The 15,522-nt window shown below is 47.5% G+C and overlaps 1 protein-coding gene across 1 annotated transcript in view; it reads left to right on the forward strand.

The window, feature by feature from the left end:
* Positions 1–11,129: 11,129 nt before the first annotated feature.
* LOC103799529 (rho GTPase-activating protein 17-like) overlaps positions 11,130–15,522 on the forward strand; it is a gene marked incomplete at both ends in the record, with an annotated part of 14,054 nt that continues 9,661 nt past the window's right edge. The window contains 2 exons of the mRNA XM_009071857.1: positions 11,130–11,169; positions 14,724–14,828. Of these exons, the coding sequence (XP_009070105.1) occupies positions 11,130–11,169; positions 14,724–14,828 (145 nt within the window). The remainder of the gene's footprint in view (positions 11,170–14,723; positions 14,829–15,522) is intronic.

Consider the following 15,522-nt stretch of genomic DNA (forward strand, 5'->3'; position numbering starts at 1 on the left):
TGGGAGAGGTCACAAGTGCCTCTCAGGGAGGTGGAGCCTTTGTTCCTTGTCACGGATTGTTTTCTGGTGAAGTTAATTGTAGAGTGACAGGAACATCCTGGAGTGACTGAGATGTTCCTGCAGCAGAGTGAATCCAAGAGGGTGTGCAGAGTCTGAGGGTGCACAGTAGCCAAGTCAGGTTTGGGTGAGAAGGATCAATAAGGGGAAGTAATTTTCATTCTATCTCATCAAGTTGTCCTGTGCTCGAGATTGCTGCACTGAGACTTCTGTATAAATACACTCCCTGGCTGTTTCACGTGGTGCCAGTGGCATTTCCAGAATGAAAAATAAAAGTAACAAAAGTGCCAACTTGTGTGGCCAAGCATGGCACAGACAAGGGAGGTCAGTGCTGGGAGTGCTGCTGGACACACAGGGACACATCCTTGATGCTTTCAGGCTACAAAAAGCTAGTTTAGGCATTGACAGGAAACTGAAGTGCCAAGGTTGGCCCCTCTTTGTCGGATAAATTGTCCTGCAGGCAGGTTGGGGAGGCACAGCTGGGACATGGCTACGGAAAGTACAGCACTTACTCAAATGCAGATTCTGCCATCTAGCATTTAATTATCAAGGAATTGTTAGGAAAACTTTAATCACTTGATCACAAGTTCCGTTTTCTGTGGAAACTGAAGCTGGTGAGCTGCTGTTCTCCCCCAGCAAACTCGGAAGCCTGCAGCTTCTGCCTGTGCTGAGCCTTGAGCTGCTGTGCCCTGCTGAAGCCGATTTGCGGTGCAGATTAAGTGTCCTGAGCCGCTGGTTTGTAGGGATGGATCAGCAGGATCGAGTAATCCTGGTTTTGTAACAGAGGTCCGAACGTGTGGGAAGTGCAGGATAATGAACCTTGGTTAGTCCTGGGCTCGATTCCCTTCTCAGAAATCCACACTGAGTTAACTTTCAGTTTCATGCTGAAGCCTCGTGGCAGGGTGAGAGTGGCACAGCTGTGTGTGCCTGACACCTCTCTGTGCTGTGGCTAAGCAACGCAGAACAGGAGAGCTGATCCAGCACCGGGAGCCCGGGAACGGCCGAGTCATTCCCTCAGGCACACTCACCGTCCTGTCCCTGAAACATGAGCAAGGGCCTGGCCATGAATTGTTAATCATGGCCATGCTCAGAAAATCAGTGCAAAGGCTCGTGGGCACAGGCAGTGATCCCTGGTTGGTCACTAGCTGATTTTATATAAGGTCCCCGAATTCTCTTAGGGGTTTGATGTACTGTTACTTCAAAGCTTGCAGCCCCTGTGTGCAACCTGACTTTCTATTCCTGCTTCATTGTTCTGCCTTTTCTGTGTTTCCTTGTTTTGCTTCTTGTGTTGATTCAGTTTGGTTTCTTTTCCAAGGCTTTCTCTTGCCACTGTTGTGAATCCCCGAGCTTAAGATAGACCTGTCTGGGCAGTCCATGAAACAAGAGCAGCTTTAACATGGTGCTGAAATCATAGAACCCCAGAGTGGTTTTGGTTGGAAGGGCTTCATTGTTCTGCCTTTTCTGTGTTTCCTTGTTTTGCTTCTTGTGTTGATTCAGTTTGGTTTCTTTTCCAAGGCTTTCTCTTGCCACTGTTGTGAATCCCCGAGCTTAAGATAGACCTGTCTGGGCAGTCCATGAAACAAGAGCAGCTTTAACATGGTGCTGAAATCATAGAACCCCAGAGTGGTTTTGGTTGGAAGGACCTTAAAGTTCATCCAGTTCAGTTCCTGCCTTCTCAAAGCTTAAGGCCTTTCCTCTTGTCCTGTCACAGTGCAGAAAAGCAAACAGATGTGCAAAAAACACCCAGATTTTTTTCAGCAGTTCAGTGAGTTTTGCTCATTCCTCTAGTGCATATTTTTCCTATTCAGACATGTCTGTGCTGTAAAATGTTTGTCTGTGCAAGAGGCGGTGCTGCTTCTTGGAGCCTTTTCCAGCAACTGACAGTACAGGACTTCTGGGAAAAGAAATCATGACACTGAAACATGTCCTGAGTTTGTGGCAATCCACCTGTTTTGTGGCTGGAGTGGAAAGTAAAGTCCTATTTGGAAGTTCAGGAGCTGTTTGAGAGTGTTTTGGTGGTTTGTTTTTTTACTCTCTTCTCAGATGTGGAGGAGTTCTCATGTCAGCAGGTGGTTTGGCAAGGGCACTGGACCTCGTTTAAATCTCAAAGCTGCCAAACCCACATGTAGGGAATCCAGGAGCCTTTCTGCTCTCCAGAGCCTTCAGCTGCTGCCTCAGCTGTGGGCAGAGCTACAGCTGCACCAGGCTTTGCCCAGCCCTGATTCCCAAGCTGCCCGAGTTGTTCCCAGTGCTTTGTGCTTGCAACTGTGGTCTCTGACTGGAAAATGGGATTTATTCCAGCCAGGTGAGTGTTGAGCCAGGGCAGTTGAGCTGCTGCCTTGGGATGCTTGTGCTGGGCCAAAGGGATGGAGCAGGAGGACAGGAGAAGGGAGGGCACAGCCACTTTGTCAGCAGATGTCACAGCCAGCTGATGTCACCTCAGTGCTAAAGAAATCTTGCCCCCAGGGTGCGTTTTCATGATCAGTTTAAGCTCAGCTTAAGTAGCTGCTGTTGCTGAAAGGGACAAATTCCACTTGTTCCTGCCCAGCCTGTGCTGGTGCTACCTCCCTGGCCCATGGAGTGGGCAAGGAGAGGGCCAAGACAACTGGGAACCAGTGTCTTATTGGATATGATCCCAGTCTGAGCTGCTCCTGGTGCAGGGGAGGGGTATAAGAACTTGCACCTGAAGTTTGGGAAAGGACTGCTTCAGGGCTCCTGAAAGCAGGAAGGTTGTAGGGAATCTTGTGAGGGGGAATCCAGCACTTGCTCCTTGACATGATGAGCACTGGAGCTGGCACAGATTGGCGCTGCTGGGGAGGGACAGGGGGAGCAGGCCTGGCACAGGTTTGGAATGCTGTAGAAGGGTAGGAGGAGCAGATCTGGCACAGATTTGGGAAGCTGTCAGGGGACAGGGAGCAGGTCTAGATGAGCCCAGGGGAGGGAGGTGCCTGCAGGCGGATTTATTGCTGCTGTGGCCCTGGTTAAATTTCTGCTCGACCTGGTGCTATGGCCTGAGTGCTGCTGGGGCACAAAGCAAAGGGAATCCCCTCTCTGGCAGCAGCTGGTTCGGCTTACAGGGGATGTGAAATTGCACCTGAGATCAGGGAGTCACAATTCAGTGATTGTTTAAGTTGCTTTCTGCTCGACTGTGTCTTATAGCAGAACTGTACCAGCTAAGTTTAGATAACATTTTCTGCACAAGTGAAAGGTTGTTGCTTGCTTGGGAGGGAAGGACCTGGTGTGAAAATAAACATTTGAATGTAAATAAACACTGGGCAACTAAATATGAAAACAGTTATTTACCAAGAGATGGTGTGAGGGTGTTTGTATACATTTTTAAAACAAATTATGTTCATAACCTGACATGTTTAGGAAGTTCAAGTTCTGTAGTGGAGTAGCATGAGAAATCTAGATTGTAATGCTTGAGGAGAAAAGCAGGACATAGGTAATACATTATGATTTGATAAGCTTAGAAGGTTTCTAGTGTAGCTTAGCTTTGTCTCAGGTTCCTTGGGGGGTTTTATCACTAATTTGTGACAGCTTGACAAAGGAGTTTTACTTTGGGGAACAAAACATGAGAGCAGTGCTAGATTTCATCCTGACTGGATTTAAGTAGTGAGAATGTTAATCCCCTGCAGCAGCACTTTGCCTTTCCTTTGGAGGCTGTTAACACGTGCACAAATGAAATGCACTCTTTAAAAGGAGCCGCATTGTTCCATTGGCCTGAAATGCACCGGGAGGAGAGGGTTGGGGGCTTCAGAGTCAGAAAGAGCACAGGGAGAGCTTTAATAGCTACAGCTTTGTTCATAGTAGGTTAGTAGTTAGTGTTTGATTTGCTGGGACAGAAGTTGACTGGAAGCACTGAAGTGTACATTTTTATTTGTACCCAGAAGGTCCCAGGCTGTCAGACTCCTCAGGCTGCTCACTGACTCATCACTTCCTCCCTCACACAGAGCTGCTTAAATCTGGCTCTACATTTAAACCACAATTGTGCCTTGGCTATATAGAAAGCTCAGCTTAAAATTATCTCACATTTGCAGTGCTGTGGCTCACAATGCTTTCCCAGCTCTGTCCACAGACTGAAGTGAGCAGTGGTTTTGTTCAGCTGCTCCATATTTGGCTTAATTCTCAAGCTCTAATACCAAAACCACTGCAGTGTGCACTGTACAAGGAGGAGCTGTGCAGGGCCTCACCACAGGGCCTGTCCCCCCGAGAGTGGCCCTGAAATAAGGTTTGGTTTGGCTGTGGTGGTTCTAAAGAGCTAAATTTCCTGCCTCGCTGGGGAGAGGCGCCTTGGATCCATTTCACAGGCACAGGATTTCCAGATCCCCTCATGTGAGCAGTCTGTCATGGGCTTCCCTGCACTGCACAGGAACACTCTGCCTCCCTTCCAAGATGATTATCTCCCTAAAGCCTGCTCTGCCTTTAATTAGAGCAGGCAGCTCTGTGCTCCCACAGCCATGTCTGAGATTGTAGCAGAGATCAAAGCTGCAGCTTTCACAGAGTGACCAAGCACATGCTGGGGGAGCACAGTGGAGAGAGTGAAGAAGGGACAATGGAACAGAAATCTTTATCCATTTATTGAGGCCTGAGCTGTAGTTGTGCCGCTCTGGAGCTTCTGGAGATGTGCATGGCTGGAATATATTTGTGCCTGGGAGGTGATGCACCAGTTTTAAAGCACTGGAAGCACAGGAGCTGCAGCTGGTGGGTGAGCTCAGAAACAGCAGCCTTTGGTGCGATTGCTGAATCATTGAGGCATCCATGGTCACCAGATGCACAATGAAATCAGGTTTAATACTTGTACAGAAGTTTACATGGGTAATTTGGGTGAAAAATGATGAGAGGCAAACCAAAAGTCATCCTGGTGACTGGTTGTGTTCCCTAAATACTAATACTGAAAGTGATGACTGTCACCTGACAGGGTCTGAAGTGGTTTTAAAATGGTTAAAAATAACTCAGAATACTGATACTTACCTTGCTCATGCTGGTTTCCTTTTGAGAAAGTCCAGCCACACTGAGGATCCTAATTCCTCCCTTCATTCTCTATAAAAATTATGATTTTCAGGGTGGGGAGTCCAGACAGGATCAATTTGGGGCTTGTGTGGTAGCACGAATTTGAGTTCTGTGGTGAGACATGGACTTGGCCAAACACATCTCTGCTGTGGCTTGTCTTCAGACTGCTGTGCCAGGGAATCTAGAGTCCCAGAGAGCACCCACAAGGCTGAGGTGTGCCACAGGCTGCCAGGGGAAGCACATCCTTGGCATAAAGTGCATTTGGACAGTCACCTTTAATATATGTGTTTATGTACAGCCACAGCTGGAGGAGTTTTGCTTTGCAGTTGCCCAGAAAGATCCTAGAATCTGTTAAATATCTCTGCATCTGAAAAGCATCCATAAATGGAGGCTTTGGGTGGAATCTGGGGAGTGGGAGATGGATAGTTCCAGCCTGTTTGTTGAGTTCCCATCGAGGTGAGAAGTCTGTGTGAGCCTCACTGCCAGGAGGAGACTGGGGCAGGGCGAACCTGGCTGTGCTCTGAGCTGGAAACAAGGAGTTCCTACAGCATCCTAATCCCTGAAGTCAAAAACAAGGAAAAATTCTGGAAGGTATTGCTATAGCAGTGATCTGTGTCCCATTTGGATCCTGGCTGTAGCAGCCACCCAGGAGTCGCTCCTGTGTCCGCACTGGAAAGGCTTTGCTGAGCTACTCTGGTCTTGTTCAGCTGTTTCAGCTCTTTCCCCTGATTGAAATTCTCCTTTAGTTTTAAAATTATTGCATGTGCTTAATTAGGTTCCAGAAACTTGGATTATAAAATACAGAAGTCATCCAGCTTGAAAGGGAAGTGTGTTCAAGGTCAAAGGAAGGAGTGAGCTGGTGGTCCTGAAGCACCTTGAAGTTGGATTTTCTATGAAGTTTGTCATGATGAATGTTAAAAAAGCAAACCTCTTCGAAGGGAAATCATCATCTAATTGTGGATTCCTTGTTTTGGAACAGAGCTGCTGATTCCTTCATTTTTACTGGCAGCAAATCCTGCCTATTGTATGTGGAAAGCAGGACATGCTGCCAGCCCTGGCCATGAAGGTGCTGCAGGGTTACCTCAGCGGCTAAGCCGGTTACTCCTGGTAACAAACAGGCTTTGTTTGAGGAAAACCACCCGGCAGGGCAGGCTGGCTTGAGTCCTGGCCCTTGCTTCGGATGGATGTCTCCTCACTTCCGCTGAAACCTTTCCAGGGCTCAGGAACGTGGACTGGTCACTGCCCTCCCATGGCATCACCTCTGCCAGCACCTCCGCCCAGCCCTGGGTGACTCAAGGGCTCTGTTTCCACAGTGACAGTTCCACTGAGTCACTTCTGCTGCTGGCCGTGACCACGGTTTTATGGCTCTTGTGTCAGAGTTGCTCTCGTTCCTTCCTGGTGAGCCTTTCAAGAGTGTGAATTTCATGGAATCCTGGAATGGGTTGGGTTGGAGGAACCTTAAAGCCCATCCAGTCCCACCCTTGCCATGGGCAGGGGCATCTTCCACCAGCCCAGATTGCTCCAAGCCACATCCAACCTGGCCTGGAACACTTCTAGAGATGGAGCAGCCACAGCTTCTCTGGACAACCTGTGCCAGTGCCTCAGCACCTCACAGGGGAGAATTTGTCCCTAATAATCATCTATCCCAGCCCTCCGGCAGTGGGAAGCCTTTGCCCCGTGTCCTGGCACTCCAGGCCCTTGTTCACAGTCCCTTCACAGAGGTTGTGCAGCTCTGACCTGCTCTGGAGAGAATCCCCTGCATCAGGATTGATGCCCTGGTGGTGGGCAGGACCAGCATCAGGTATTGTTTAGATGAAGCTTTGTTTTGTTTTTCAGTGTCTAGTGCTGGTTTAGCGGAACATCTTCATTTTGTACACAGAAATGTACATTCTTTCCCCATGGAAGATAAACACTTTTATCTCAGGAATTCCCATCTGTTGTTTCCAGATGTACAGAGAAGATTTCTAGCTTGGGAGTGTGAAGGAGCTCCAAAATGCTCAAGTGAGGGCACCAGTTTTAAAGCCATGGAATGGGAGCTGTGCTGCCCACCCTGCTCAGGGCTGAGCTGCAGCAGAGCCCAGTGGGCTGGGCTGGAAAGAGGGGGAAAATGACAGCATAAAGCCCTCGGAGACGAGCTGATTTGGGGGCACATGCAATGCATTTTTTGGATGTTACAGTGAGCTAACGTGCTGTAATTAGCATGTCTAGGATAAAAAGTTACAGTCTTTGCCCTGTCAAACCCCCTGTGTTGGGGTGAGGCAATTACTCTGGCCATGCCATCCCCAAACAGGGAATGGCTCCAACATTCATGTGCCAGGACGGATTTCATGTTCAGTGTGAGATTCACTGTATCACAGAAAAAATCTGCTTGAAGAAACAGCAGTTTTGTTAAAAATCAGTTTCTCAGTGTTATGATATCACAAAGTGCAGGGCTGGCTCTGCTCAAGGTTGGCTGGCTGTGAGGAACCTGACATGGACCAGCTGAGCTGTGCTCTGAGCCTGCCCTGCCCTTTGTACCTGTTCCCACCCCAGAGCTGTGTCACGGAGGCTGTTTGTCCAAGGGTGAACTTGGGGAGCTGATTTGGCTGGAAAGTTTATGTCAAGTTATTCCAGTTATTGTATCCCAGCTGAAGCAGTGGTTGTGTCCATGCAGGAGAGGTGAGTGAGGACATGAGGAGCAGCCCCTGGAGCTCTGCACAGTGGTCAGGACCTTGTGCTGACTGTGAAAATCAGTTTGAAAGTTCTATTTTTAAGGAATTCAGTAATTCATTTGTTCATTAAGGGGCTGATTATAGCCATAACAAATGATTGTTCACTTTTGTTTTACAGTCTTTTAAAATGTGCTGCTGACTTTGACTTAAGAGCTCAGTACCAGCTGATTTGTGTCAAGGTTCTGGTGGTGTAGCAGAGCAAGTTCAGTTCTCAGAAACCTTCTCTCCCAGGGGCCCAGCTCTGTTCTGCTCCAGTGGATCTCTGCCAGCCTGGCAGATACTCTGGGTTTAGGCAGCTGAAAGCCTGTGTGCTGCTGCTGTGGTGGGGTGAGATGCCAGCCCCATGCATTCCCAGGCTGCTGCTCTGTCCCAACTCATGCCAACACCACCTCTGTGGTGTCAGGAGGCTCTGGGCTGGCCAGGGCCCCGTTCCCCTGTGGATCCTGCCATCCAGAGGCACAGGGACAGCTCCTGCATGGTCATCTCGGTCCCAGACGGAGTGTGGGGGCCGTGGGAGGGACTGGGGCTGGGAGGGAGTGCTTTCCCCATTAGGAATGGCTTGGAGGGACCTCGGTTTGCAGCCCAGAGTTAACTGGTTGGACTCTGGGAATGTGACCAGCCCTGGCTGCAGGCTGTGCTGTGCTGGAGTGTCTCCTGGAGGAAGCTCCAGTGCAGGGTCTCCGGGCTGGAGGCCAGTGACCAGCACTGCTGGGCTTGGGAGTGCCCTTGGGAACAGCATCTGCAGCTAAATCTTTCAGTTCTTACTCAGTCCTTGATTCCTGAGGGATTTCTTCATGGCCTTTGTTAAGATGCAAATAAGCCCTAACAAGGGCTGAGGACACAAGTTTAGCAGTGAAAAGGAAATTCTGTTCTTTTCTAGAAGTTTGCTTATTCCCAAATTAGCTAGGGAGGAATTGGCATCCCGCAGAGCTGCGGTTGGCTGTAGGCTTTAAACTGGTCATACCTGTTACTCAGGGGGAGGCTGAGGTTAATTCCAAGAGAGACAAAGGTTAATTCCAATGGAGACAAAGGTTAATTCCAAGGGAGACAAAGGTTAATTCGGAGGCAGACAGGTCCCTTTGATGGTTTGCTGCTTGCCCTGTTCAGAGAGGAGACGTCCGTACTGCTGTCCTAGGATTGTGTTTGCTCTTTCATGCTTGTGGCTCACTGGAAAACATTATTTAGTGGCTCTCTCTTGGCTTCCTTGTTAAAGGTGGAATGTGGGCCTGCAGGAAGGGTGAGTCTCCCTTTCTGCACTTCCAAGCTTACAGCAGCAGCAATGCCTGTTCTAGGGCAACTCTGGCCTGGCCACACTTCTGCTGCCACCCAGGGCTGGGTGCAGGGAGATTGATTTGTCCAGTTCTGGATTTAGAGCCTTCATCAGCCACTTCAGTGTATAAAGAGCAGTAAAGATACATACATCAAAATTATTTTGCACTTCCCATAATGAGCCACAGTCTGTGAGTAACCAGATTGACTCTGCTAGCACAGGACTGAGCCACTGTGGCTTTTCACTCCAATGAATATGTTGTCCTAGGAAGAAGGAAGGGAAGGGGAAATCTGGTTGTGGTTCCAAAGCTGTGTGGTGGAGGCTGTATTCTGTTTGATGGGGTTTTAGTGAATGTTGTAGCTAAAGCTGTTCAAAAGCATCCAGTAACTTTATAGAAGGAGAGGTGGAACACAAACATGGAATAATATTAATAGGAATTTATTAATAGAATAATATAATATATAAATAATGTTATAATAATAATATATGTTACAAACATATTTATTATATAAGCAAATATGGACAGGACTTGAAGCAGCCTGGGCCAGTGGAAGGTGTTCATGCCCATGGCAGGGGGGGGGACTGGATGAGCAGCTTTGAGATCCCTTCAACCCAAACCATTCCAGGATTCTCCTATCAAACCACTTAGCTGAGGTGTGTAGTAGTTGCATTTAGAGTTAGATTCAAAGCTGCTTGACTGTGCTGCTATATCTGGGCTGTTCTTACACTGCAGTGCTTCCTTGTCATTTCTAGTGGGATAAATAAAGAAAGATAAATAATTGCTCTTTAACCGGATGTAATTTCCATCAGACAAAATGGGAGAAAAAGTTTATCAATCTGATCTGTGTTTTCCTCAGCAAATAAGTATTGCAGTGCTGGCAGAGTACTTCAGGGGCTTTTTTCTGAGTCTGCTTGAGGTTTTAAGCATTTATTCTGGTATTTAATTATTAAACACCTTGTGGTTCACAACTAGTTCAAGCAGATAATGTGCTGTGAAATGGAAGTCAAATGCCTTAAAAACACCAACCCAAACATGGCCAAGTCTTGTTGAAGGTGTTGGGCATGTTCAGCTCACCGAGCCTAAGCAGGAAGATGAGCTCTGTGCCTGCCCAGTTTTGCAGTAGGGATTAAACATTGCAGCATCAGAAGGAAGTCTGTGGTAGATGAGGAACTCTTGACAGCAGCGAGGGAAATTCTCTGAACAGGAAAATAGGGTCCTGGAGTCCCTCCAAGTGCTCTATGGTGTAGATGAGTGGTAAGAGGGAGCAGCTGGGTGCAAGAGATCAGGGTGAACTGAATTTATCTTTGATTTATAGCCTAGCAAAGGCTACCTGTCCAGCACTGTCTGAGCCAGTGAGTCAACACCAAACAAATCTGTGTCAGCAGTAAGCAATTTAAAGTTCCTGTGCAAACTGGGCTGGAAGAAGGTGTGGAATTGTGCATGTGTTGGGAGTATGTTTGTAGCAAGTGATAGGATTTTGGCAATGTGTGTAAATATTCAGTATTTTTCTGTTGAGGATAGACCTTTCCTGGGAATATTATTAACTGCTGTTCATCTTAAGTAACAATTGGTTTTCTATTTTAATTTCATGGCATTCAGCAAACCGAGGCAGTGGGAGGGTTCTGGAGAAGGTTCTGTGCTGTGAGGGAAAGGGAAGGCTGAGGCTGCCGTTGCCGCTGGCTGCTGATAGATAAAGCTTTTCAGTGCTCAGATACAAGAGAAGAAGGTGACTCTCCTGCTTCTCTCTTATCTTTGTGTTCCTTTGTATTCAGGCACATTGGTACAACATGATTTAACATGGATTCACCCTGTGGAGTGAGGCTCGAGGTGCCTCAGTGCACTGAGCACTCAGTGAACAGTCCAGTTTGTTGTGGGAAACCTTGTGGGCTGGAAATACCTAGAGCTTGGTGGGTTTATGCTGCAGGCTGGGGATCCCAGGGATTTCAGGGCGGTGTTTGCAGCAATGGTTGAAATGGGATTATAGCTTGGAACTGAGCAGGTTTTGTGGGAAGCACTGAGGGATTCTTTGCTCCTGAACCTGCCAATTGTCTGACAATGGTCTTTTTCCCTCCTTTAGGGCTGAGAAAACAGAGGTACTCAGTGAGGACCTGCTGCAGGTATTGTAACACACTTACTATATTTCTTTTTAACACTCTTTGTGAAGTTTGAGTCTGCATGTCTCTGAATTCTGAGGGTGTGAGAAAACTGTGATGCATTTTGAGTGGAAAAACTCAGGTACTTCCATTTCTGAATCTGATCATGTGGCTCAGTGCAGGGAAGGAGGAAGCATTTTTGCTTTTAATTAGATGAAGGAGTTGATAAACTCAGGATCCATTGGTGCTGATGCATTGCCAGTCTGTCTGGTGGAGGATGGAGCAGCTGACTGGCACAGCTGGTTTCTGTCCTCACTTCTGCTTCTCTGCAACAGCTAACTGGGCCTTAAGAGAAGTGGCTAAAACCTGTGCCAATTGCTGCTAATAGAGCGGCAATTTTCTTCTTAGTCTGTTATTGCTCTAAATCAGTGTACAAATGCTTCTTGTTGAGCTTATGCTATTAAATAATGTACAAATGCTTCTTGTGTAGTTTGTGCTATTAAATGAGTGTTCCGATGCTTCTTGTGATATTTGTTCTCAAATCTATCTCCCTGACAGTTGATTTGTTTGCACACTTGTCATCCCTGTGACAGTATATCATCTCCTCAAACATGACTTTCCTGTGGAACTGTCAGATTCACAAGGGTGACTGATTGCATGGAGCAAATTTGACTACAGAATGGGCCTACATAGTTTTCCTCCTGGATTTTGTGAAAGACATAAGAATAGAGGCAGAGCTGTTGAGGGCAGTCAGGCTGGCTGCTCCCACACCTCCAGTGTGCTACTTGCTTCTGATTCATTACACAGCATCTCAGTGTGCTTGGGGTCAGGACCTGCACATGGAACAGGGAAGCCAAACAGATGATGCAAGGACTTCCAATTCAGAGCTCTCCAGCTGCTCAGGTTCAAGTAGAGATGAAGGAATGTGTCAGCCTTCATACTTGCGCTCAGCTCAAGTACATGAAATCGAAGTCAGAGAATCTCAGTCTAGTTTGGGTTGGAAGGGACCTTAAAGTTCATCCAGTTCCACACCCTGCCATGGGCAGGGACACCTTCCACTAGCCCAGGTTGCTCCAAGCCCCATCCAACCTGGCCTGGGACACTCCCAGGGATGTGAGAGCCACAGATTCTCTGGGCAACCTGTGCCAGTGTAAGGGCAATGAGCAGAGCTGAGCCATTTCCCCCTGTTCTCAGGGAACTTTATTTAGACTATAAATACCTGACCTGTCAGTACTAAAGCTGTGAGAAGATGCACAGTGCAGTGGCACAAAGGCTTCTGTACACCTTGGTAGCCTGCAAGGGCCCATCTGTTTTCTTGCTTCGCTGCAGAATAGTAACAAGAAGTGAAAGCCAAAAGCTCTGCCGCTTGTTGCCAAAAAAATTTTGCAAGCAAGGCTTTCCCAGGCCCTGAGCAGCCTGACTACACCCAAGTGGAAGAATTTACTCACTTGTTTGTTTGCTCTTGGGGGCTTGTAGAGGGGCAGGAGGCTCTTATCTAACCAAAGAGCTTTGGGCCATGGTTCTGCTCACTCGACAAACATGGGGCACAGTTGGGCTGGTTTATATTTAGCTCAGGCTTTGCCACAGGATTGTCATGGCTTTTTGTGTGTTCTGTTTTCTGAAGGGTTGTGCTCCATTTCAAGTGTCTGTTAAATATATTCCTGTCTGGAGACAAGGGATTTGATTCAGTGCTGAAAAGGCTCCTACAATAGCCTCGCTTTGTGCCATGGCCTTGTAGTGTATAATAAAGCATTTGTGTGCTGTTGTGTCCTCTGAGGGTGCCCTGAGGGGACAGACAGCATGGCCTGTAGGTCACATTGGCAGTTCAAAGGTGGCTTGAAGGAGATGAATGTCCTTTGTGGTTTTCCTGACATCTTTGAACTAAAAATGCTGATCAGAGAGGAGCGTATAATCTCATGAAGTTTGAGGGTCATGTTCCTCCTATCAGTCATCTGCCTTGTGAGTCTGGTGTTCAGGGTGGACAGAGACTGCTGGGAACGTGTGTGCTCCAGAGTGTCTCTAAGGAATGTGAGACACCACCACCCAGGGCTGTGCAGCCTGCTGGGATGGGTGAGGTAGTTCAGTACAGGATATCACTGTGGTTCAGGAGTGAAGAACCTCTGTGCTCAGTGTTTTAACAAGTCTTAACTGTGTGACCTTGCAAAAATGAATTCTTCCACAAATGATGGATGCTTTAGAATGTGGGAGTGATATTTCCTACCTGTGAGGGTGCTGAGGCACTGGCTGTGGCTGCTCCATCCCTGGGAGTGCTCCAGGCCAGGTTGGACAGGGCTTGGAGCACCCTGGGCTGGTGGAAGGTGTCCCTGCCCATGGCAGGCGGGGGGGATGGGATGAGCTTTGAGGTCCTTCCAACCCAGACCATTCTGGGATTTAATTTTGAAGATAACATACCACAAATGGATCGTTTTAGCTGCAGCAGTAGACCACAAACAGTACCTTTGTGTTCATACATTTCCATATGGACCTTTTTCTCCTGGACTTCATTGTTGCTGCAAGCTGTCAATAAAAGGCAAAGCCTTGTGCTTTCAGAGCTGTCCTTGGGCACTTTCTCTGCACCTTACTCACCCTAACAGATTTTTACTGCACTTTTTGAGCACTCAGACTCACCTTGGCCTCCTGAAAATACAACAGAAGTGATTTTAGAGCTGTATCAAAAACTGGAGTCTGTTTCTGCTTTTTTTCCTCTTGCTTTTAAAATAGAATCCATTCCAAAAGGCCTCCTGTTATTCTTGGTGAGTCATCAAAATGCAGATAAACAGCATTCTTTGGGTGCTGTGCACAGAGAGCTCAGTGCCATGAGCAGTTCTGTCCCACTGCTCATCACTTTGTTTGCTTTTCGTCTTCTTTGAAATAAAATAGTCCAAATTCCTTGCTTAAAATCACTTAAAAGAACAGTTTATTATGTGTATATTTGTCATATTCACAGGCTGTGATTAAGCCGTGTTTGAATTATATGGTGACAAACAGAGCTCTGGTTTGTGCTGTGACACCTATTTTTGTAATTCCATATCCCCTTCAAATTCTAGTCTTCTCTCCCTGAAAATACTACTTTGGTCAGCATGTATGAACTTTGTCCTTGGATTTAACAGCTAGAGAAGACAGGCAGGAGAAAGCTTGGAGTGCACAGGCTTGGTACAGTGTGAAGGAGCTGTTAGATGTGTCTTCAACACCTCCTTTACAAGGTCACAGTGAGACATGAGTTTTCCCACAGGTTTCTCCCTAAATGAGTGTCTTAGGTATCTGCATGTGCCAGTAATCCCTGATGGCAGTACCAACCTGGTTCCTTTTTGCTGAGATGCCAGGTAGGGGCAGCATTTGTCCCTTCCCACTCTGTGGTGCTGTGAGCTCCCACTGAGGAAAAGCAGTTCAAACCTCTCTCGCAGTTCTCCTGTCGGGCACTTCTGCTCAGCAGCTGAACTTCTTGTAAGCTGGAGAGTCTGAGAAATCTGCAGCCCAGAGCAAGTGTGGTGCAGGAGGAAGATTTTCTGCTGAGGGCAGGGAAATCACTTCTGTTTTGTGTTTTGTTTTCTGTTCCTCCTCCCCCCGGGCCCCCCCAGATCGAGAGGCGCCTGGACACTGTCCGGTCCGTGTGCCACCTCGCACAGAAGAGACTCATTGCCTGTTTCCAGGGCCAGCATGGCACAGACCCTGAGAAGAGACATGTGAGTACAGCTGGGGATTGGCTTCCCAGCCCAGGCTGAGTTCTACCTCACATCAGCCAGGGAATGGGGAACTGTGCAATCAGCTCATTGGTGAGATGCCAACTGTAATTCCCCATCCAAATACAACAGCACAGCCTTGGAGCACCTTGTGATGTCAGGGCACTCGCTTGGCTCTGCAGCTGCTGAATGCATGGAGTGTTTGTGAGACCCAGCTAAGGGGAGATCGAAGTCCTCATATTTAGAGTCACCTTTGGGCACAGACACCTCCAGCTGCCTGTAAATGTTTATCTGCACACACCTGATTTCTGCCTCTCTGCAGCAAAACCACAGTAGGTTTTCTTAAAGCACTACGAGAAATACTAGAACATTAAAGCTTTCTCTTTTTATTATTATACTCAATTTATTGAGTACTAGAAGCCCCTAGGAGGGAGAGGTGACAAGTTGGTGGCTTAGATTTCCAGTTAAAGCTGTTTACCTCTCTCTGGCAGTAGCTGACACGTGTTTTGGGCCAGTGATTTGAGCTAAGACTGAGAAGAAAGTGCTTTTCAGAGTATCTGAGAACAGGAGTGTTGAGGCTTGAAACTTTTTGTGACTTGGCATTTTCTTCAAGTTCAAGAACGAGCTGTGTGTGTGTAATAGAAACCATCTGGAAGAGGAGAGAACCTTAGAGGGGATGTATTGGGAAAGCTGGAAA

The sequence above is a fragment of the Acanthisitta chloris genome, unplaced genomic scaffold (genome assembly GCF_000695815.1).
Source record: "Acanthisitta chloris isolate BGI_N310 unplaced genomic scaffold, ASM69581v1 scaffold22163, whole genome shotgun sequence".
Classification (NCBI taxonomy): Eukaryota; Metazoa; Chordata; class Aves; order Passeriformes; family Acanthisittidae; genus Acanthisitta; species Acanthisitta chloris.